Source organism: Diadema antillarum, unplaced genomic scaffold (genome assembly GCF_040938485.1).
Source record: "Diadema antillarum isolate AM-2024a unplaced genomic scaffold, OU_Dant_1.0 seq00000250_RagTag, whole genome shotgun sequence".
NCBI classification, from domain to species: Eukaryota; Metazoa; Echinodermata; class Echinoidea; order Diadematoida; family Diadematidae; genus Diadema; species Diadema antillarum.
Window position 1 is genome coordinate 698,305 of NW_027271294.1, and position 23,454 is coordinate 721,758.

At 39.6% G+C, this 23,454-nt stretch overlaps 1 protein-coding gene across 1 annotated transcript in view; it reads right to left on the reverse strand.

The window, feature by feature from the left end:
* Positions 1–23,454, reverse strand: part of LOC139729710 (serine/threonine-protein kinase NLK2-like) — a 105,827-nt gene that overhangs the window by 35,373 nt on the left and 47,000 nt on the right. The window contains exons 2-3 of the mRNA XM_071640640.1: positions 21,236–21,365; positions 829–884 (exon numbers count right to left, since the gene is read on the reverse strand). Of these exons, the coding sequence (XP_071496741.1) occupies positions 829–884; positions 21,236–21,365 (186 nt within the window). The remainder of the gene's footprint in view (positions 1–828; positions 885–21,235; positions 21,366–23,454) is intronic.

The window sequence follows — 23,454 nt, forward strand, 5'->3', positions numbered from 1 at the left end:
TAGTGTACATCTCATGTAACTAAATGATTGGACAATTGACTGCCTCCCTTCACCCTAAATCCACTTACATACAGGCACACACAAATATAAGAGAACAAAATCTCCAACTGCACAAAGGCTATCTCCAACTGCGCGAAGGCTAGGTGCTGCATGTAGATGCAACTGTACAGAGAATGAGAACGGGATATTATGAGTAGTTGTTCAGCTGTGTAAAAAAAGTCTGAATGTGGAATGTAGCATGGCTTCAACTTACTACAATACAGCCCTTGTACAATCTATGACATGTGTACAATGTAATTTAACTGAAATCAAATTACTTTCATATGAAAATTTCTCTATGTTTTCTAGCTTACATTGTATGTCATGATATTGAATGATATACTTTAAACATCAATTCCATGAAGTCTGTAACATTAAACACACTACTGTAAGTTGACTGGTTATGTTATGTCACTTGACATCCCCACTAGTTAAACGCCGAATGACACAATAAAACATCTCACATGATCAATAAAAATCTCCCAATCAAAACATGGTACCTTTGATGTCAAGCGACAATGTTGACCAATCAGGGCCCTTTTTGGGACCGACATTAGAAAATGGACACTGATAATCTCTGTGCGGCAATATCAGAGAGAGAGAAATTTCTCTGTAACTCTCATTATAAACTCTCAAAGAAAAGTTAAAACAAACAAACCACAAACACAGCGGCTTATATCTATGACATAGCCAGACCCCCATGTGATCATTGCGCATTGGTGCTGTGGATCGAAATCCCTCGGATGGCTCAAGATGAACATGTACTAGCTGAAGATGGACAAAGGATACATTTCTTCGAAGAAGTCTACATGTGGAGGTTGCAGGATGTCCAAAGCTCGAAGCACCTGCATAGCAAAAGAACAAAACAAAAAAAGGAATTCAAATTTAATAAATCCAAATTAGTCCTGTTATACGGGCATACATACAGCACAGCAAAAGATCATTTGAAACCACAAGAATTCAAGCATTAATTATACTCATATTACTCTTGTACAAGGTTTATGGCAGTGTGACACCAACATGGGTCAAAGTTTACACCACGCTGTCTCCCTTCTCTGCAAAAGGAAGTGAAAGTAGTCGGTGGATTTCCTTTCATTTTCTTTGAACGAGCCTGTGGCTTCTTCCATATATACAGCATAGAGACAGCAGGCATTTCATTTCACTGGTAAACAATCTTCTTGTGAGTATGGATCAAATGTTAATTACAATGATAATAATATGATATTTCTATATAGCGCAATTCAACACAAAAACAGGTTCTCAAAATGTTTTACAAACAAAACTATAATACATATTAATCTGTGAATAATGGTTGCAATTACAGTTTAAATACAGTTATATTTACATATGAAATAACAACTGAAATAAAACCGTTTAACATAATAGTATAATTTTGGAGTATATAAAATAAATGTATCTATAAAATTACAAACAGCTGAAGGTTAAGCAAAATAAGTGAGTTTTCAATCTGCTTTTTGAAGAGTTGAGGATTTGCTTGAGATCTGAGTGACATGGGAAGGGGATTCCAAAGGACCGGACATGCACTTTAAGCAAAATCCCTTCACCATATCTCTTGGTCCTTCTCATGTTAACTTGAAGCAGATACTGAGAGGCAGATTACACCCAATGAGCAAAAACTTCAGTCTTTGCTTGACAGAGTTTTGCCCACTGCCCAAGAATTACCCAAATTTGTCAAAGGGTGCTGCTTTGCGCATTGACAACCTACAGTATACCCTGGTGAAACATTCTTGAGGTATCATGCTGGAATCTATTCCTAGTGGCTTATGATGACGGTCTTTTGTTGGTAGATGGTATCACAGTATTTAAAATCACTTTGCCAATGTGAGCAAGCAAGAACGGTAGGCCTAATTTCTGTAGCACTTGGATTTCTGGCTGCTGAACATACAGGCACTCTGAAACTGTAAGTTGATGCATGCCTGCAAGATATCAAACTCCTTACAGAGATGAAATTTGGTTGATACTTGGAAAGGTTTTTGACAGATGGCTAACTGTGTAGCATGGAATCCCATACAAGATGGGGGTGACACCACTAACAACCTAGTCATCATTAGCTCCACATATTAAAAAACAAGAGAAGACACAAGACAAAAGTGTCAACTGACACCCTTCTCTATGGAGCATGTCATATTGAATGATTGATTGATTTTATCAATAATCAGTAATCCATAATCAACAATAATACATCAGTAATATATCCTATGATATAATGCATATTTTAAAGATGCTAATGAGGCCATAACCCCGATATGTCATTTTGGGAGCAAAATTCACTACATACTAGCGAGTGTGCGCACATTGCACATATTGATATACGCACCGAGGTTGAGTGCTGTTGAGATTACTGGATACACACACGCTCTCCGTTTCCAACTCTCTCATCCCACACTCCCTGTAATCCCAGCTAAACAGCCAATGGCATTAAGGAGTCTCAATCAATCGCAAGTAGATCAAGATCGTCGCGCGAATTAGGCAGGAATCTCACTCACTCAGGTCTTTCCAAAACCACTCCAAACATTAAGATGACGATGGCGGCTTTGGTCGGTTTACACAAATACTCTCGTTTAATCAGCGTGGTAGCACGAAATCTGATCTTGTGAAGTGCAACTCCACGTTCGAATCAACTTGACTAAATGGAGTAAAATGTAACACACAGCACAGCACATTAAATTTCATTAAAATTGGAAATTACCTGAACAAAAATATTTTCAACTGACACATGTTTTTGCAAAACAATGATATTGGTCACAATTACATATAAAATGCAAGTTAGATGAAGTGACGATGTCATCACCTCCCATTGATCTGCGCAAACATCCTTTACTGAATTTTCTTCCTTTTATGTCAGATTTAGCGATCAGATGGATACCCCATACCAATATTATGTTGTGTTCAAAATTATTGGTCATAATGGTTTTTAAAGGGGGTGGGGTAAAACATTATCTAAATAAGTCCTAGAACATGATTATTATGATTATTTCCATAACCGTGTAAAACCCAATGGAGTGGTAGTGAGGGGACGATGTCACAGCCTCATCTAATCTGTCTACAGTGATGACCAACATTACTGCTTTAAGAAAACATTTGAGGCTTTTTAATTCCATCCCTTCATCAATTTAGGTCTAATTTCTATGAAAAATCCAGAATTTCATGTTATCTGATCTATTCTTTCATTTGTGTCCAAAGCTGAAAATGGATGTTAACGGTAGGACTACAGCTACTGGTTTGGACAAAGAGTGCACAGAGAGGTCCCACCTCCACCCAAGTGTATGTAGGGCACACACACACATATCGGAGCTTGCACAGAAATGCGGCTCATGTTGGCAATATTTTTAGCGGGGCATCCGAGCTAACATATGTAAACCCGAGTGGGTAATCATTCAGATTGATAGGAGCTGGCGGGAAGATCGTGCGCCCAGGAGAGAGAGAGAGTGGAGGAGAGAAAAAAAGGCACAGCGCCGAAAATTGGGAGAGAAAAGCGGGTTGATTTATTGATGACATGTCAATGCTGATGCCTAGCACATTGGCAGCAGCGCACATGTGTATCACATCGCATCCCATCGTGGCTGATGCCAGTTTATGAAGGAATTGGCACATATCTTACGGTATAACCCAATCTCTTGTGACAGAAAAACCCTCGGACAATGAATGAACTCTTAGTGTCCTATCTCCTTCAATGCAAAATTACATCCGCAGGGTACATTGCCTGTTAATATCCTTCTGGGTGTGCGTGTGTGAGTGGAAAGGAATCCCAAAATGGCATTCGAGGCAATCTAGACTTCATTTATGTTCTTTGATTTGCTGCCTGACCAAGGTGCACAGTGTGACACAAAAACTACATTATATTTCTCTTTGTGAGAAATGAAACTTCAACGAAAGCAATACTGAACCCTTTCTCAATGCAAGAGATATCATAACAGCCTGTTACGACAATATAATGAATAGCCATATATATTATATATGTAAATTTGGTGTAAATTGCCAGTAAAATACTTATATCAAATCCAAACAGGAGCATATACACAGGATGTGACTGATGTTAATTTTCTTTTTTTCAAGAACAACTTCAGGATCACTGCATGTTGGAGTGAGATAGCTAGCTACCACTGCTTTGCTCTCGACATCACACACAATATGTGATCAATGAACACTGGAGCCATCTACATGTCGTGTTCACAGTGTTATATACTGTGATACCACGTAATCCCGAAGAAAAAAACTCCCAAAATCAGAGCAATGCCTGCCCCGTCAACATCTTGATGCACGCCCGCATGCCCGACCACTCCAAGTCGTCAACGACTGCGAGGCTGAGAGCACCGTCAAGGGTGCCATGATGACGTTAACTAAATCACTCACTTTGCCGGTGGTAATTGCAGACGAAGCACTAGTCGGCGCTAATGACGCTCACTTCGCTCTGGCTGCATGTGATATTCACATCAACCCTCACATTCTTCGCATTCTACTTCCATGTTGCCTGCCTGCCTGCCTGCCTGCCTGCCATGGAAGGGGGGGGGGGGGGGGGAGAAACACTTGGCTTGGGGAAATGAGAATTCTAGGATGAGGAAGATGTGTTTCCTCTCATTTCTCCTGCTGAAATCTTTAATACCATGTACACAAATTCCTCTCAGTAAAAACTCTGTGTGTGTGTTGTGGCATTCCCTCTGTCAAGGTCGTCTCAAATTAGGGTCAAATAGACAGGTCTTCTCTAATGGCATTGGTATTAGAAGCATGACGTTTTGTATACTTTGACTGAACCTCAATGATGCCAGCTTACAAATTATAAGCAAGCAAATTTATCGCAAAAAAACATCCAGTACTCGTTGGCATATATTAGGAATGGCATACTTATTTCATGGTGTCTGTGACTGTGTGACTTACAATGTATGCTGATGATCTCAAGCAACTCGAGCTTCTTCGTGTTAAGCTGCCTAGTAATACTGCAATCACAACCTGGGGCAGAATTTGCGCCCAAAAAAACATAATGATAACTTGCCAATCTTTAAGTAATAAAGATCAATTTGTCACTAGACACCTTAAAACTTCACTTGATACTTTCTATCTTTTTTTTTTTTTTTGGGGGGGGGGGAGGGTAAAAAAAAAATTCAATGGCAATTGACACAAAATACACAGTCATCTGATTTCCTGAGGTGACTTCAATTGCGACTTCCCCAAGCTCTATGTCAAAGCTATTATTAATTTCTATGCACTCTTGTCTTCAAACAATTTGCCTCGTGTTGTTTCGAGGTAGAGTAAAATGAGATAGTCATAAAACACCGAGCATGGCCACATTATCTACAGCAGGACGGAGCCTCAGAAAGATGAGTCCAGCCCCGACGAATGACCGACCGACCGGGTACGGCGGCGGTCAGGAATAATTTGATTTCCAACGTCCTCTGGGAGGGGCTCTTCCAGAGCGCTAATTGATTTAAGTTTGGCAAATTAGGCGCATGCACCATTTGGCACACAACTAAGAGAACAGTTGACATAGCTCTATGAAAAAAAAAAGCAAACAACACAGACAGCCCAAATTCACACTGACATCGCGTGAATTAATGGCGCATCCATCAGAGAAAGAACATATATTTTAACAAATACTTGACAAGATAACCATCGTAAGATGTAACTACGCAAACACATCTTTATGCTAACAGTCATGTAAGAATTGTAAGGCCAAACAGAATGTGCCTATTTCTGTGCCGATCAGAAGCAGAAAATCAGTAAGACACTGAACATAGCTGTACATTGGGGTGAGGTCCCCTCTGGAATTGATCATGATAAGTTATTAATGGAGGCCTGATCATGGTATTCTAAACCCATCAATAGTCCCTCCTTACTCTTAAATCTGTAGGATCAATCAAAGTATTCCTTATTGATTTTGTGCAATGTCTCTGCAGCCATGGGGGGAAAAAAAGGAATACATGTATATCTTTGAGATGAATTGTATCATGACATTAATTTGTCCCGTGGAGGTGGAAGGGGTTTTATCCACCTCCCTAGTCTGTTCTACTGACAACATCCAAGGAAGCAGTCAGTCACCAGAGACTCCAACTCTCCTGTTTCGACGGGAGATCTCCCACCGAAACCCGTTTTTGCAAAATCTCCCGTTCTTCCGCTTGAGATTTAATTTCTCCCGCCCTGGCTCTTTGTCTCCCGTTGGAAAGGATTTCTTACTTATTTCTATCGTATGTTGAAAAAATAAGCCTTAGATAGCACCAGAGAGCATCTAGAACCCTAGGAACTTCACGCTTCGCACATATCAAGTTGGAGTCTCCTGTTTGCTTGGGGTTTCAGGCGGGAGAATCTCCAGATCAGAAGGTGCTTTGGGTTGGAGTCTCTGAGTCACTGCTTGATAGTAAGCCACCATAAGAGGCATAAATCAGTATGGTTTCACTATGGCATGAAAAGATTACCAACTGCAGTAGATCTAGCAAGACATCTGAACCACAGTCTCAAAACTGTATCAATAAGAAAAGTTCCACATGATTCGTTTACAGTTACATCAGTGCACCTTCCCAGACAGGCCAGTCAGTCCATTTGTCTTCATCGTTTCCGACACCAGATATTTATCACCCTGACATGGTTGAAAAAAAGGAAGCTCAAGTTACAGCTAAGATTTACACATAATTTGGCTCATTCATACACTGCGAGAGTACACAGGAGATGGTGTACAAATTCACCTTCATTTTCATAATGACTGCCTGAAAGCAAGGTCTTCTGATTCATGAATGACAACACCACACACAAGGTTTTCAGCTTGCCTGATGCCCATTATTGAGTGCTCAAGGCACAAAGCCATACCACATTTAGAGTCCTACCAATGTATCTCTATTTTTTCTTCTCCTTTTCCATGATCTAAAGATACTTGAGATTCAATGTATCTCAAATGTAATGCCGAGCTACCTCACATGAAATATCACGCTCGGCTCTCCTCAAATTCAATAGTTCAGGCACCCTCCGCTACACATGGGTAATTCTTGCTGTGGAGCCAATTGACGCTTTGCTCGCATTTCGCCAGCAATAACCATAAAACAAAAGTTGAGATGAGAAGGAACACGAATGCGTAAACCAGTATCCTCCTTGTTACCCTCGGCAAAAAAGTACAGAACAGAGGAAAAGCAAGCGGAGAGCGAAAGCCCACTGATCTTGCCTGTAGATTTTCGTAGCTTTCTGGGTCGCCAAACACGACTCAGGTAACGTGACCCAGTTCTCTGCGGCCTAATTTTTTTTTTTTATTACCAGAGGAACGGAGTAAAAAGAGGGATGACATTCCTCGTTTCATATTGACAAAATCTATTTTGTCCAATGAAAACTAGAACCCCTGTGGGAAGATGTAGTGTATAGAAGCATCTGGGAAATACAGGTAAATTCTTTTCGACCTCGCAGAAATGCACAAGGTGGAATGTACGCCGAAGGTGAACATGCAGTGAAATAACCTCATTTACGTTCAGTGAAAGCATTCAAGGACCTCCCCACTGAAAAGTTAATGAGACGACCTGGATAAGCAAAATCTCTAGCATGATGAACATCAAGAGAATATGGATTTAGGTGGTCTAATTGGTGTATGTTGTCATGGTGACTGAGTATAGCCTTATCCAACAGATACTTTTGTATTTGGGGTGTTTGCTATTACTTGCGTGTGCCTTGCACAAGGGGGAAGGGGGAGGTCAAGTGAGAATTGGACTTTGCTGACATAACAATTTTGAGTGTATCAAATTGCTATCACTTGTGGTATAAAACATACTTCCATCCCATAATTGCTTCTATTTCTGCCTTGTAAAAGCATATAATCACACAAGTGCTGTTTGTTTGTTTGTTTGTTTTCACAGTGACAATAAAACATTCTAACGCTGACAAATAACAGTATCATACATCTACATACAATGTAGAAATCTTTGACCTGTGTGGTGTGACAAGTGGGTAATTTTATTTTTATGGGTGTAATAAAGATAAGAAAGTGAATACATAAAAACCATGTACAAATTAAACCCACATTTGTATCAAATTTTGACAATTAGGAGCATGAACTTATATGAAAACTGGAATAGGTATAGAAGTCAAGCAAAAAAATGTATATTGCAGGCAGATCATTTCCTGGATACACAGGCAGGAGACTAAAATCAGCTTAAAATGTTTACGAGTACTTGCTAAATTGCATTGACTATCCACCTTCATGCAAAGAATTAATGAAACTTGCTGTAGCTATGAACAGGTCCATTTAAATCTGCTTGTGCTCTCAGTAATCTACATTAATGTAGAATAGATTTTGAATAAACGGTTGCTGAGAATCACAAGTGTTTGCATACAAATTGCTTCTTATGTACAGTGTAAGTTAAATAGGCAGGAAGGGAGTGCGATTTCGGATGAAGAGATGTCCAGTTAATTCGTGCAAATTCCCAGCGGCCTATAAAAACACTCTGGCAGCAACAATCAGACCTAATATTACTTCCCTTGGAGTCATCCTCTGCCGACCAGAGCGTGTTGCCACTGAAAACAAATACCCCCCTCCCCTCCCCTCCGTACCTCCATGTAGTCAAATGTCAATTAGCGGAAAACTGTCACCAGACGATACTGTATCTATCCGTCCCATGCCCCACCCTCCCCCCTGCCCACTCGAAGACATCCCATCGCCCTCAGCTTCATCATGTCCAATCAGACGCAGCTTGATCACATCGCATAGTTCAGTAAGAGACGGGAGAGGAAGATAGCTTTACACAACAGATGACAATGGTGGGATGACTAGATGGGAGAGGTCAATGACCTTCCATCCATATCTCCATTCCACATCACCTAAGCAGGAACTGATACCCACTCACCCCGTTCATACACACCATGAATTTAATGTTTTTGTTGTTTTTTTATTGATCAATTTTTCAATGTGATGTGAAAATTGTTCATTCTTGTGTGGACACACACAAAAAAAATTGGAATTCTCATCTTATGCATCACATTTCTAAAGAATGTTAATCAATCCTTTACAAAAAAACAAAACAAAAAAACAACTCTACTATTATTTGCAGTCTGAGGCATGTGTAAACAACACGTCACAAAACTATCAACTTTCTAAAATCCCACAATGCAACTCACCACACTAAGTTCACACACTTGGGTGCCTGGGGTCACTCTCTGGTTATTATTCAGCATGCAGATTCAATTGCAGCTGAGTGAAATTTTGTTTCTGCTGTGTGTGAACTGTGACAAATAAAATTGATATTTACATCGCAACGCAAAAAACCAGTAACTCATATGCGTGGATGTAGCTACTGCAACATCAGCATTCTTCCGTGATGGGGTAGGGGGTATGGCCAGGCAGTGCTCTAAAATAGTTTGCAAGCAAGTATACCTTAGAATACAATGATGCAAATTCTACTCCACAAGCTCCAGCCAGACCATGATGAAAAGGTCTAGAAGTGAGCACACCTGCATGTTAATTGCAGAGTACTCTCGCAGTTTCAATTACACATATTTGTGTAATGAAACGACAGCATTCTCAGCTACAGTATGGAGGGTGGAAAAGAGTACACACCTCAGATAACAAGATATACCAAAACAATCCTTTGTCATATAAAAATCACCATCTTTACATTGTCATCATATTGACATTGTTGGAGCCGGGTACCTTTGAATGATGTATGATAAATGGAGCTATATGAAATAATGCTATTCATCATCATCATTATCATCATCATCATCAGTCAGAAAATTCAACTACTTCCGCGTGACTTTAACTTGCTCCATTTATTCGTGGGCATGCCGAATCTGGATCATGTACTCCAAAACCACAGACTAATGTTTGGATGGAGGCCGAGAGATGATAAACATGAGAAGGAGGTACCTGGATGCTGATTTTGAGGCTGTTGTTACGTTGCACATAGAGCCTACCTCTCACAGTAAACAGTATTGTGCTTCACACGTATAAAATTAACTGTAGCAAGATACGACATACTTTTGATGGATTAGCTTTCTTCACGTGTTCAATCTTAGATCAAGAAGACACTGGAATTATTTGAGCATTTCTATTCATTTTGCCTGTTTGTTGTTGTTGTTGGTTTTGTTTTTTTGCTTGCTTGTTAGGGGATTATATTACACAGAGAAGAAGGTCAATTTAAACATAACCAAAAATAGTTCATGAATTAAATTTTTTTGCAATGCAATGTAAATACTAGTGCAATGTAATATTCTTGTGGGTGGACACATGAACACAAACACACACACACACAAATACCTATTGCAATTTGCATTGAGATCGTAAATCAATCCGTCATGATTTTTAGGGGAAATCCCTGCAAAAATTTACCTCGAGCAGTGTGTGAACCACATGCGTAAACAATTTTTTTTTCCCCCTACCCAGTGGTTCATAACATCACACTAAGTTGAGGTGCCGGTAAAATGCTTCGCTTGCAGCCATGTGACTTTTTTTTTCTTTTTACTAATGACTGAACACTGACCAATGAAATCCACTGTTTGATTATGCAAAAAAAAAAAAAAAAAACTCTTGTGTGTGCATAGGCCTGTAGTTGCCATTTAAGCTTAGGTCTAAAATACCAGATATCACCAAAATTTCAATTTTTGGAGGTTAATGAGTGAACAATGACCGATAAAATCCATTGTTGGATCATAATAAAAAATAAAAAATCAATTCTTCTATGTGAATAATCCTGTAGTTGCCATCAAATACCGGATATCACAAAAGTTTTAAATCCATGCCCTTTATCTGCATCTTGCACTAAATTGAGAATTCTCAGTAGCTAAAGTGATGAAGTTGACTAATATGGTGAGGAGTGTTATTCTCTTATTCTTTTTTTGAACTGCCTGTTCTGACTGAGTGCCAAAGGTAATTGAGGTAACATGCTGACAAGGTAATAATGCAACCTGCATGTGTGCCCTAACTAATTGGCCGTAACATCTCCCTTGTACCATCAATATTACATCCCAATCTGATGTGCAAGTGTGAATATAATAGAGCTTGGGAATCAATACGCACACAGGGTAGATTTCCTGGTATTTCTTGTGCCCTCTAAGTAAAACGGACGAATCCTACCAGTAATGGGAGTAGGGGAGGGGTCTTGCACAAAGTAATAAATCACTTTATCTGAAGCAAATTGCTTCTCGCGAGTAGAACCGCTTGGGGACAGTACTGATGACGAAGCAGCCGGGATTGAGCCATCATTACATCTGTGAGCCCCCTTGTTTGGGCCATTTCCTAGCCTGTTTCGACTCGGAAGGAAACCGAAAATTATTCTTTCTTGCAGGCCTTGCCTTGTGTGCGAATTCCATCGGACGGAATTCGTCATTAGAAGCGGCGGACTCGCCATCACGTCCCTCGTTCTCCAGAGAGGAGGAAGCTGCCTCTCTCACTAACCCAATGAGTAGTAACGCAGGCAGACCTGCAGAGTCTTTCAGAACTTTTAATCCTACTTGCTAAGGATCACTTGGAGTCTGGTTAGAAGACTAAGAAGTTCCAACGTGTGATGTCATAGCCATTCATCGCCATGGAAACTGCTTCTAAACAACCTCTCCTGTCCCTAGTGTTCCATCCTGGGCTTTGATAAAAGACTGTTCCATCATTACTTCAGTACTCTGCAGTAGTAGTGCTACTATTAATTTTCATTATCATTCATACCATCATTATTGTCATTGTCACTATCATAATTATCATAGTATTCATGATTAGCATCTTCCCTAATCTTATATGCAGTAACAGTGAGACTAGTAGTAACATAGTGCTCATGTAGTAGTAATAGTTGTAGTTGTAGTGTTAGTATATTCAAAACAATGTTGAAGCGTCAGTAAATGATAAATTAAAAGTATCAGTGCTTGCAGTTGTAGCAGAAGCTGTAGCAGTAGCAGTAAAGTCCCTGCCTATAGCATAAAATGTGCTAAGAAAGCCTACTGCACAGGTATATTCTTATCTTGGACAATTCAAAAAGAAGATCAATGCTATATATTGTATGAGGAGAATGGAATTCATGTCAATATGAGGCTTATCTTATTTTGAGATAATTTTGTTATACATTAATACAACACATTATCTCAATATCAACAGAGAAACTCCTTTATCACATGATTATTATTACATACAGATTTCATAAGGAGGGGATTCTTCCCTTTTGTTTAAGCCAGGTATGACATTAGTTCAGTACCCTTTGTACCTTACCCCCAGTCTGACTAATCTAATACGAACCACATTGCTAAAGTGTTAATCATTCATAAGAAAGACACAATTTGCATAATCACGTATGATCTCCATAATCATTAGTACATGTAGGACCTATACAGTATGTCCCCACAAAAAAATTACAATCGAATTTCTGCACTGATAACTTTTCATATGATTAAACTGTCTGAATGCCATTTCAGGGTCTGAATATAACATAATAACATATAACAAATATAACATCTTGCCTATATTTTGCAGAAAACTCCATTCAAGTCAGCACTTGGATGCTCTTGGAACACATTGGACAGAACTCGGAGGGAAGGGATTCCTGACATACTCAACAAAGATCCTCATTTCTCTTTGACCACTGAAGCAAATCGGATTGGGTTTTCTGTAAGATGTGAGTAATAAGTTATAGTTTCATACCCTGAAGTTGTATTTGGATTGATTCACTATTTTTTAAATCATTGTTGCAGAGGGTACTGTTGTAATTTTTTTTTGGGAACACACGGTACGTGTCATAGGGAAATACCAGACACAATTAAGGTCTGGATGTCACATCTCCCAAGACTAACTATCTCCCTCACCACACCTGGCTGGAGTGAGGTTACAAAAGGTCAATGGATTTTACGAAGGCGAAAATATCTCCACATGGCAGTTTTCAGTACAATCTCCTGTAGGTAAACTGAACTTACGTTTTGATGTTTTAACTCCACACTCCTACACTGAAGGAAATCATCACAAAGATGATAACATTTTTCTCCATTTTGAACTTCAAAACCCTATGATACACATAATGATAAGCCTAAGTGGAATGTTAGCAGAAGGTCAAACAGGCAAGCAAGGTCTATTTCTCCCTTCTAAAAGTACATATCTTTTCATTTTTTGAATGAGTTTCAAAATGGCAAAATAAATGTAATCAAACTTACAACTCTTAGTCCTTGAGCTTTCAATCAATAATACAATAAGCATGATGCATTTACAATATTCGTTTTTACAATGTTGATATACAAACTTTTCCTGACAAGACTACCTTTTTTTTTCTTCATGTTTTGATTTGTCTTGTCTTCTTAATATAAAGAAGGACAGAACACAGCATTGCTGTTGTCATTTGCCATTCTAAGAGTCATTTCAGAAACCGTCACTTTCAGCGTGGGTTTACAATTGATGAATTCCAGATTAGATTGACTCATAGAAAATGTGAATCATATGGGGAAAAAAAAAACTGACCCATTGCCACCCAAACTACACTGTAATGCCAAAACAAAAGAAAAGTAAAGAAAACAAAACAAAACAAAGTTAATCCCAAACACAATTCCCTCAATATTTACAGCCCAGCTTAAATTTGCCACACAAAGTACTGCATACTATAAGCCAGATATCTGCTATCCTCTTCATATCCAAAAATTTACAGATAAGCAAGTTAAATGTCATATGAAAAAGAATGACACCAGTAAACTGCACTTAGCAATAAGACTAAGTGTATATGTTTGTCCATCTGAGCTGTAATTTCTGTAATTCATGCAGGCTTGTGAGGTATTCCTGTTTCCATGGTTACCACTTCCGCACTGGCTTCTACTGACAGGCCTCTCCATAGCGCAGTGTTCTATGTGATCTCAAAGGTCATTTTGGGATCCTCGCTGAATGAATTTCTGCATGGAATTCCTGCCGCGAGCTTGCTCAAAGAGAAATTTTAGTCCCTGCGTGAGAAATCTTGAATGAGCATAGATATCGACGCAGTGCCAAAAGATTGGCTGCAGCATCACTGTCAAACAGCAGTCATTCATAACTGTTCTTCTCCTACATGCTGATATTTCTACAGTATCATAAAGAATCATCATAGTCATAAACCATAATTTTCTTCATCTTCAACGATCAATGAATTAACCTCTTGAAAACTGAAGTGCAAGTATAATCCACTGCCAGTCAATGAATTATGTGTATTAAGTTGTTGATGTTTAAAGCCAAAAGATGCCTTCAGAAGAATTTACTGTAAAATGAGGAAAGTGCGCATGCATTTTAATTTTGCGAGCGCCAAGATTCGCGAAATTGAAATGCACACGAAATTTCTTGTCTATACTATATGCACTGAACGCCAGTGGCAATTCGCGAAAATTTCATGCCACGAGAAAGGCCGTCGGCTCCAATTCGCGAAAATTTCGTGCCGCGAATATATCATGTTTTACAGTATACCACTGGTTTAGATGTCTGCTGTCGTATCATTAAGTTGCTGCCTCTCATTCCACTGTAGCTAATGATCCTCGTCTTTTCAGTTAAGTCATGATCAAGGCCCCACCTTAAACTTGCAACCCAAATCTTCACGCCCACCAAATGATGCAATATTTGGTAAACTGGGGTACCAAATGAAAACTTGCCATTTCATTGAATTATTTTTCTTTTTTCAGCGTTGTACTCTGGGTTACCAAAAATGTGTAAAAATAATTTTTAGTATTATTTTGCACAAAAATGTTTTCTTGTCTGTGATTATGTAACAATAAATGCCTGCAAATAATAATTTTTTTTCTCATTTACATGCTCTGTTGTAGTCTTCACTGTTTAAAAGTTGACATGGGAGGAATATCTGCATTTAGATCGTTATCGCCGCGCCGATTTATGCCGGTGCTGATGATGAGAAAATAATCATCATGACAACATTGCACAACTGTATGATAATGGCCACGAGATGGCGCTACACAACGCCATACCCCAGGTTACAATGGTACCCCGGTGTACGGCGTGTCGAATCAAATAGCGCTGCCGAGACCAGTTCTGCAGTGGATCCTCGCCGCTTCCCGGGTGACCTCTCTCGGAGTTCACCAGAAAACTTCATTTAGCGGAGGGAGGGTCGCAGATGATGCCAAAGACAATCATGTCCGATGCCATCACACAAAACTGCATGTCAACCACCTACGAGAGATTCAAACTCAATTCCTGGTCACCTTGCACGTGAAAACATTCATTCTTGCCTCCCCTTCTGAAACTGACCCCGTTATCAAACAAGTCCTGATACATGTTGACAGTACCTGGTGGCTCAAATGTGCTTCTCCATGTAAGGACATGAAAATAAAAATGTGTTTAACAGAAAAAGAGAAAGGAAAAAATGAGATGAAGAGGGGATGAAAATGAGATGTTCTGACTCTCTAGGCTCTAGCCATCCTTGATTGCTGTTAACCCTATGCCCCCAATTACTGTATGTCTAATTCCCAACAAGATTTCATACACGGGCGCACCGTGGCGCAGCAAGCAATGGGTTAGCAGCTCCCCTGGACTGAATTTGGCTGAATGGCAATAGGTCGTACGTAGCTAGTCTAACAAGATGAGGTGGTATATTAATAGCCGCACTGCTTGCGTCAGTAGGGCCCCGAAGTGCAGTTCGTTATCTCGCCTCAGCTCGCTGAGGGTCGGCTCACATCTGGGCCTGGTGATACAGCAAAGGTAGCACCGAGTACACCCCATGAGAAAGCAAGAATGAGAATACAGGAAGAAGGCAGGGAGAAAAAAAAAAAACATACTGAGAAAGCATGCTTTGGAGAAGGGAAAACAGAGAGGAACACTACTAAAAGGAGAGTATAGGATCAAACAATAATCTGAAAAACAACAACATTCAACATGATGCACAGAAAAGAACAACAAAAGTGTACAGGTTAGCATCATTTCTGTGGTTTATGTTAAAGTAAGGAGAATGGCCACAAAAATAGCATGCCCCTAGGATTTGGAAGAGAATAAAAGATGATTGCAGAACTGTTATTGTTTGGGTTTTTGGGTGGTTTTTTTTTTTTTAGAATTAAAAACATTAGCACTGAGATACAATCTATCACATGATTCTATGCATCTCTGATATCAAAATGGGGTTGTGCACTTCGATGGAAATTAGGAGACCTCTTAGTATAGAGAGTAGCTACCAAGAGACTAAAACAGTAATTAGCTAAAAAATGTTCACACATAAACAACAGGAAGCAAGCAAACAACAAACAAATAGGAAACAAACAACAAAAGTGAATGGGGATGGAGGGAAGGGATAAACGGAAGTGAAGGAATCAAGAGATTGAGATGAGAAAGGAAAAGATACGGATGAAGAGATGGATGGTGGATGGAGAGAGAGGAAGACATTTCACAGCTATTTGTTGGAGGGTGGGAGCAGGCCGGCCGTGAAATCCAATTTCAGACGGGTTTTGCCCAATATGTTCGAAGGCAACTGTGTATACTTGTGTGACAATGCTTGCCTGCCACGTACGGCTCCAGAGCATTGCAGTGGAGTGCAGCACCGCCTGGCGTGGTAACGCTCAAATCTTTCATTGGCCTGGGGCTACCGAATGCTCACGGAGGTTGTCGAGGAATATTTCAGTTTATTGCCTTTCCCTCGATTATACCACTGTGCACGCGCATGTGTGTGTGTCTGTGTGAGTGTGTGTGTACGCATATGAAGCTAGCTTGCTGTAGATAATGGACTTAAAGGAGATTTAGAAGACTTTACGAGGATCAGAATTTGCAAATATTTCACACATCAACAACTGTAAACAAATTGCAGAAAGGGGAGGACATGAAAAGCCACACAAACAAACTCATTCTCAAGTTAAAGCCTCTTTTGATTCAACAAAGTAATGCAAACATTTGTGTGTGTGTGTGTGTGTGTGTGTATGTGTGTACGTGTGTGTGTGTTATTTGTCCATTTTTTGGTTTGTCTATTTGTGCCATGCTGTATGCAAATACCATGCTGATGATCAAGTGAGTTTACCATGTATACTGGTGTTAGAGCTTGGAAATGCCTCACATACCTATCAATTAAATCTGTGAGCCTATGAGCTTGAGTAGACAAATGTTCGAGAAGTAAACAATAACAATTTGAAAATCTTTCCCTGTGTTAATGATAACAATGAATATGAGAATTGTATTGTGTGGGGGCAGGTAACAATGCTGATATGAAAATGACAAGAAAGATCATAATGAATTCAACAAAAACAGCTTTGGGGTATATTCTCACAAATATTCGTGAGAGCAGTCATAAATAAGGTGTTGTTTTTAATTTCTTCACAAGTTCACTTGTCGATATGATTACATGTAAATATGTGGAAATAGGCAAATGCAAACATCTACAATAAGATTTTCTAGTTTAATACCTCTATGAAATATTAGTGTTACTAATATAATTCTGACATGACAGGGATAGGGCTTCAATTTGATACTAATAGCAACGTGTCTAAACAGTGACTGTTATTATGCAGTTCTCTTTTTGTGTATTATACACGTGTGAGTTTACTTCCTGCTTCCATTGGTAGTCCTACCAATCATTCCCCCAATATTATCATCCCAAGGAGATAGAATAAAAATAAGCAAACCAACAGCACAAATAGATCCTGGTTCTCCCATTAATGATGGATCTCCCAGGAGATACTGGGCCCCTAGTTGTGATTGTCCAAGGCCACGGCATATCCACGGCAACGCAGTCTCCATGCACGCACGTAGATATCCGTCCCCTGCAGGACAGATCGTGGCTGCCGCGGACCTTTCCGGCAGATTTGGGTGCCGATGCCTCCGTACCGGGGAGTGTGGTAAACTTTTCGCCACTCGGGCCAGCTGGTATGGCTATTTATAACTACTGAAACCTTTCGGCACTAATCGACGCAGACTTTATCGAAAGCCAAAGCACACAACGTTTGCTGGTGTTAGCTGACACACCATGCAAGCCTCTCATTCATCCACGGTAAAAATTTGATACATGCAAATTTATGAGTTTTGATGCAGAGATGATATGACAAGAATATCCTCATTTTTTTTTTTTTTTACATGACTTGCACACCTGAATATCCACTCTATTAGACACTCTTGATGTATAACAATTAAGAGGACACAGGTTGTTGTTTTTTTTTTTTTTAAACTTCTCTGGTATTACGGGACAGAATGCAAGAAGTAGATTTCATACATAATTTCATTCCTTTTTTCTTTTTTTTAAAAGATATCTCTGAAATACAAGAGAAATAGTATTGACTGCAGCATGTGCTTATGGAGATAAATACCTTATAGCTAGTAGTTAATATAGCCTTTCTTGTATCACTTTTCAAGTTGCTTGCACTTTTAATGATCATATCAAAGTCACCTTGATATTGACATAGGATACAGTGTAATCTATCAATCTATGATGGTACATGCAAGCTGATCCTAGCAAAATTCTGCAGGATGACATAAATCCCATCCAAAAACATCATGTAGGTATACCCCTTTAATGGTGAACTTCTACTGAAATTAAGTGTAACTCAACTTGGCAGCCATCATTAACAGTAAACCATCAAACAAACAAGAGCTGGAGGCATCTCCTTTCTGATCAACTGATATGTGTGCATTGGGGGTGGGGTGGGGGGGGGGGGTAGGGGGAGGGGCGTGGCAAAAAGATGTTGTGCTCAGAAGCAAGACAACATTGCCGGGCTGTCAAAACTCCTGGAAAACATGGAGCCCAGGCGTGTCAGGGCTAGAATTAATTACCATTCTAAGTGCTTTCCAAATCAATATGAGCAAGAGGTTAATGAAATGCGAAGGCAACAAAGAATTCTGTGCCTGGACTCCCATTTCAACAGATAACATTTCGAACCGGCACACTCACGTGAAAAAGGCAAAAAACAAGAGAGGAGAGAGAGACAGAGACGGAGAGAGGGGACAGGAAGAATTGGGAAAGAAAAAAATGGCAAAAAGCCTCTCCTTTCTTCAGCAAATTTTGCCTGTGTTCATCATGCATGCTAGTCTAACTTCCAACTATATACTATTGCTTGAACCAAAAGAGATGACAGAATGAAAGTGTTTACAAACATGGCTTTGTTTGATCTTAGTTCATCAAGCTCAATATTCCCTGGGTGCCAGATCCAGTATTTTTGGTATAATGCGAGTAGTGGTATCCACACACAGAAAGATAACCAAAAAAAAAAAAAATAATAGTAATTTCTACCTAAACTCAGATATTACTCAACATGGGTCAGAAGTTCACCTGGAATATATCACCCTTGCTCATGTGATTGCAGCATATCTCATTAGTACTCCTGATTTACCCTTCCGCAAAAAAGGCCACAAATCAAAGTATTGTGATAATTACGAAAGACGAGTCCATGAGGCCTAGACAATTTGTGGCTAGATGAATAAGGATGATTATACCCTGGCCATAGAGACATAAGTTTTTTTAGTTTGTGTTTTGTTTTCTTTTTCAGGCAAAGACACATTAAAAAAAAGGTCATGTATCAAGTTATATAATAAGTTGTATGCTAGTGATGTCAAAGGTCATATGAACATGACAGCCCTTCCATGGTCAAAATAGGACTGTAGAGGGCTCACTAACATCTGAATTGTCATGTAAGGAATTCAAGACATGTCATTTCACAAGCCCAGTGCCAAGGCCAACTTTTTTTTTTTTGCTTTTTTTTTGTTCCCATGGAATGCTGTGCTACATAACACACCACTGTCTACTTTGTCACAAGCTATTCAAATCTCTTACGCGTTGATATTTAATCACAGTCATTCTAAGGGTGGGATTTCACGGAGCAAGCGAACGATTTGCGAAGGATGCGAATGACAAAATCCAACATTCGGAAAAGTTTTTCTCCGAATGTGTTCCGACAATGAAGCCGAAAACTATTCTTGCGCAATTTGTGCGAAGTTTCCACGACATATGTGCGAATGTCGTGTGTATCATTGCTAAAGTACAGCATGTCACATATACGAAGAACACGCGACGGAAATGCGAACAACGAAAATTTTTCAATAATCATGGGAGAAAATGTACCTAGGAGAGGTGGAAGCAAGAAAAAAAAATCAACTCAAAACAGCTTTCTTGAGTTGATTTTTTTAATTCTTTCCTGTATTTCTCCTTTCTTTTACTCTCATTTCTCTATCGTGTGTTTGCCTACATTTCTTTTTCCCCCTAGGACGTATCTCCACTAGTAAAGCATTTGATCTTTTTTTTGCAGTTCCTCTAACACATAATCTCTATAGTTCAAATGAATTTCACATACTTAAGATAAATTTTAAGTGTATTCTGCGATTTTTTTTTATATCAAACATTTCTTTCTCTTTGCTAGTCTTTAACTTCCTTTGTTACTATAGTTGTTAATAATTGTTTGATGTTTAGATGTAGAAAACGTATAGGGCATACATCCCCCAAACGTGCGCTAAACGTTCGCGAAATGTCTCAAAAGGTACGCGAACAGTTTGCGATTACGTCGCAGGGGCGAATCCTGGAATTCCGTAAAGAGGGGCGCGTTTAAAAAATTAAAGGGGGGCGGACGCATCCCTCCCCCATTTGTTTCTTTTTATTTCTTTTGTTTCAACAAAAAATAAAGGGGGGCGTGCGCCGGTTGCGGTCCTCCATGGATCCGCCACTGCGTCGTAAAATGATCGGAAAAACTTCGCAGATTTCGCGTAACATACGCGAGACATTCTCCGAAGTGTCGGAGTTTGTTTGGGGTTTCACGAACATTTTGCGAACATCGCGCGTGTCTTGCGAAGGTCTTGCGCATATGACGAGGCTTTAAAGACACTTTCGAGAACAATTCACGAGCAAATCACGACCAAGTGTGCGGAAAAGGTTCGCAAAAAATTTCAAACTTTTTTGAAATTCTCGCCGAAGTAAAAACGACATTCGCGAACATTTGACGACGCTTCCGAACCCTCACGTTCCTTTGGCGATCTTTTGCAGACTAAAATACGAATGCTGGATTTTGCCATTCGCGTCCCTCGCAAATCGTTCGCGTGCTCCGTGAAATCCCACCCTAAGTAATTCTTGAGGAGGGGGTTCTCTAGGAGTACAGTTTCACCTGTATAGAGGAAGCAGAACTTTGCATTTATCATAACAGCACAGTGCCAGAAGATTGATTCATGAGGTATATCTTTACAAGACGAGCTGTCATTCACAAGTTTTATGATGGAAAAAAGTCACCTTATGATGATGCCTACATGTAGCATATGGGAGAGTGGGGGGGGGGGGGGCATGGGTGGCTAGCAAAAGGGCTGAGGTTTTGGGCCCTGCCATCTTGTCAAACTCACATTGTCATGGTTGAAAAAGAAGAGCATCTTCAGCTCTCGGTACACCCTCTTGCAGGAGATGAGGTTCTGGAAGACGTGGGGCATCTTCTTGAGGGCAACCCGCTTGCCATCCCGGGGGTCCGTCACCGACCTGGAGACGAGAGGGAGAGAAAGAGAAAGTACTCATGACAATGTGAAAAGAGGAATGTGAAAAAGCTGCGGTGTGACACCTCGGTAAAGGTATTCCATTCATTCCAGATTCCTGGCACAGATAAGAGCAAGCACACAGTTCATGTACGTGGTATATAGAATATATGAAATCACACTTGAAGGATTTGAATGCAACAACAGATTAACACTGTTTTCGTTCTTCTTTAAGTGAGGTCATCATTAAATAGAGAAAAATCAGTTCTTTTTAAAGATATTGTCAATATCATCAGGTATGTTTTAGATATTTTCTTTGTTTTCAGCAGCCTCAATCTAAGAAATTTAAAGTTGATAAAAATGGAAACTGTAAAAGCGGATATTTTTGCGCGACCAATCTTTCGCGCTCGGCTGATTAAGAAGAGTTTTGCGTGTTTTTAATTCCGGGGAATCAAGACATCAACCACCAGAACATTTGGCAAGCAAAAATATTCATGTGCTTTTATTTTCTAGCTAGTTTCTGGTTGCATGAAATGAGCGAAAAGTTCAACACCGCAAATATTTCCACTATTAGAGTACGTCAGTTCTTTCATTTAAAGTCTTCAATCGAAAGTACACTCTAAGGAGCTTTTTACAGTCGATGTCATATTAGCTATTGGTTGCAGCTCCTCTTGACATTGCTTTATTTTTCTAGTTGATCTATCATGACATATTATTAGAACAGTTTTGCCAGTCATGTCTTTATTCTTAAAGGCTGCACTACACACAATTAATACTTGATGTGAAAAGAGACACTTAGTGCTTATGTGTGAATATGCCACTCACTGACACATGCATAAAGAAATGCCACATAATCAGATACTTGTATGAATTTCTAAAGAGTAGCAGCTATTTGAATTACTGATAATTTACCAATGCTTGTAATCTACAAATCTGTAATGATAGCAACAAATCTATAGGCCTAACCATTTAGCGAATACAGAATCTTGACACAGAAAGATACTGTATTTAGACAACTGTCTCTTAATCACATTTCCTGATTATGTTCTTGTTGAATGTATGCTATACATCAATGTCTATCCACTGCTGATATTTTAGCAACCTTTTGCATGGCTCAAGCAGTTCTACAATGAGAGTATTTAACAGTGTAGCCGCCTTCCAAACAACATACCACTTGCATGCTATCCCCTTTCTGGTTTGAAATGGAAACTCATAATTGATTGTCCTTGCAGTTTTGTTAGTTTATATAACCCAATATACAAAAGTAAATGATACCTAAAATTAGCATCTTAGGACAGAAAGCGAGGAGATATCTAGCAAAGTTTTTACAGCATGCTTCAGAGAGCTTCTCATATCTCTCAACATGAGTTGGTAGAGCTTCTGGCTCTCAAAAGAAATATTCCTGAGAGCACAGAGTACACATGTGTTGACCATTACATCACAAATGGCATTATGATAAAACTAAAAGGATATAGCTGCTCATCTTGCTCAGTTTCAAAGTAACAATGAACGCAATGTACATTACATCAGGGGTTTTTTTTCCCCCAACTACACACACTCCAGATAAAAAGAAACCACTGTACAAGTCTTTGTACCTGGCAGCCACTCCTGCTGGCTTGACAATGCAATAAATCTCAAACTCTCCATTCTCCCCAGCCCAGCTGGGGTCAAGCCTGGAAGAGTGCCTTGACCTCGGCCTGAACTTACGGAGGCACTCACGTCATAGCCTGCTTTTAATGCATACCCCTTGACAGATGTGCTTTGGGCTTGACCATTGCAAAGTGTACCACACCATCGGTGATATTTGGAGGACATAGGCCTAATGGTTGAAGGAGAGGAGGAGTGCAGATTTAAGTGACAGTTCCTGAAACAAATTGCAAATCTACTGTAAGGGTACTTTCCTTCCTTGAATTTTGCCTCACAAAATGTAACGATTCCACATTCTATGTGGACCTACGGACAGCCACTGACTGTAAAATTCCACTTAAAAGCACCCATGTCCTTACAATATTATCTCATCAGTTTCTGGAATTGTATTAGCAGTTCTTTTCTGTAAGACCCCCACATTTGTAGTTAATCTAATTCATTGAGATACT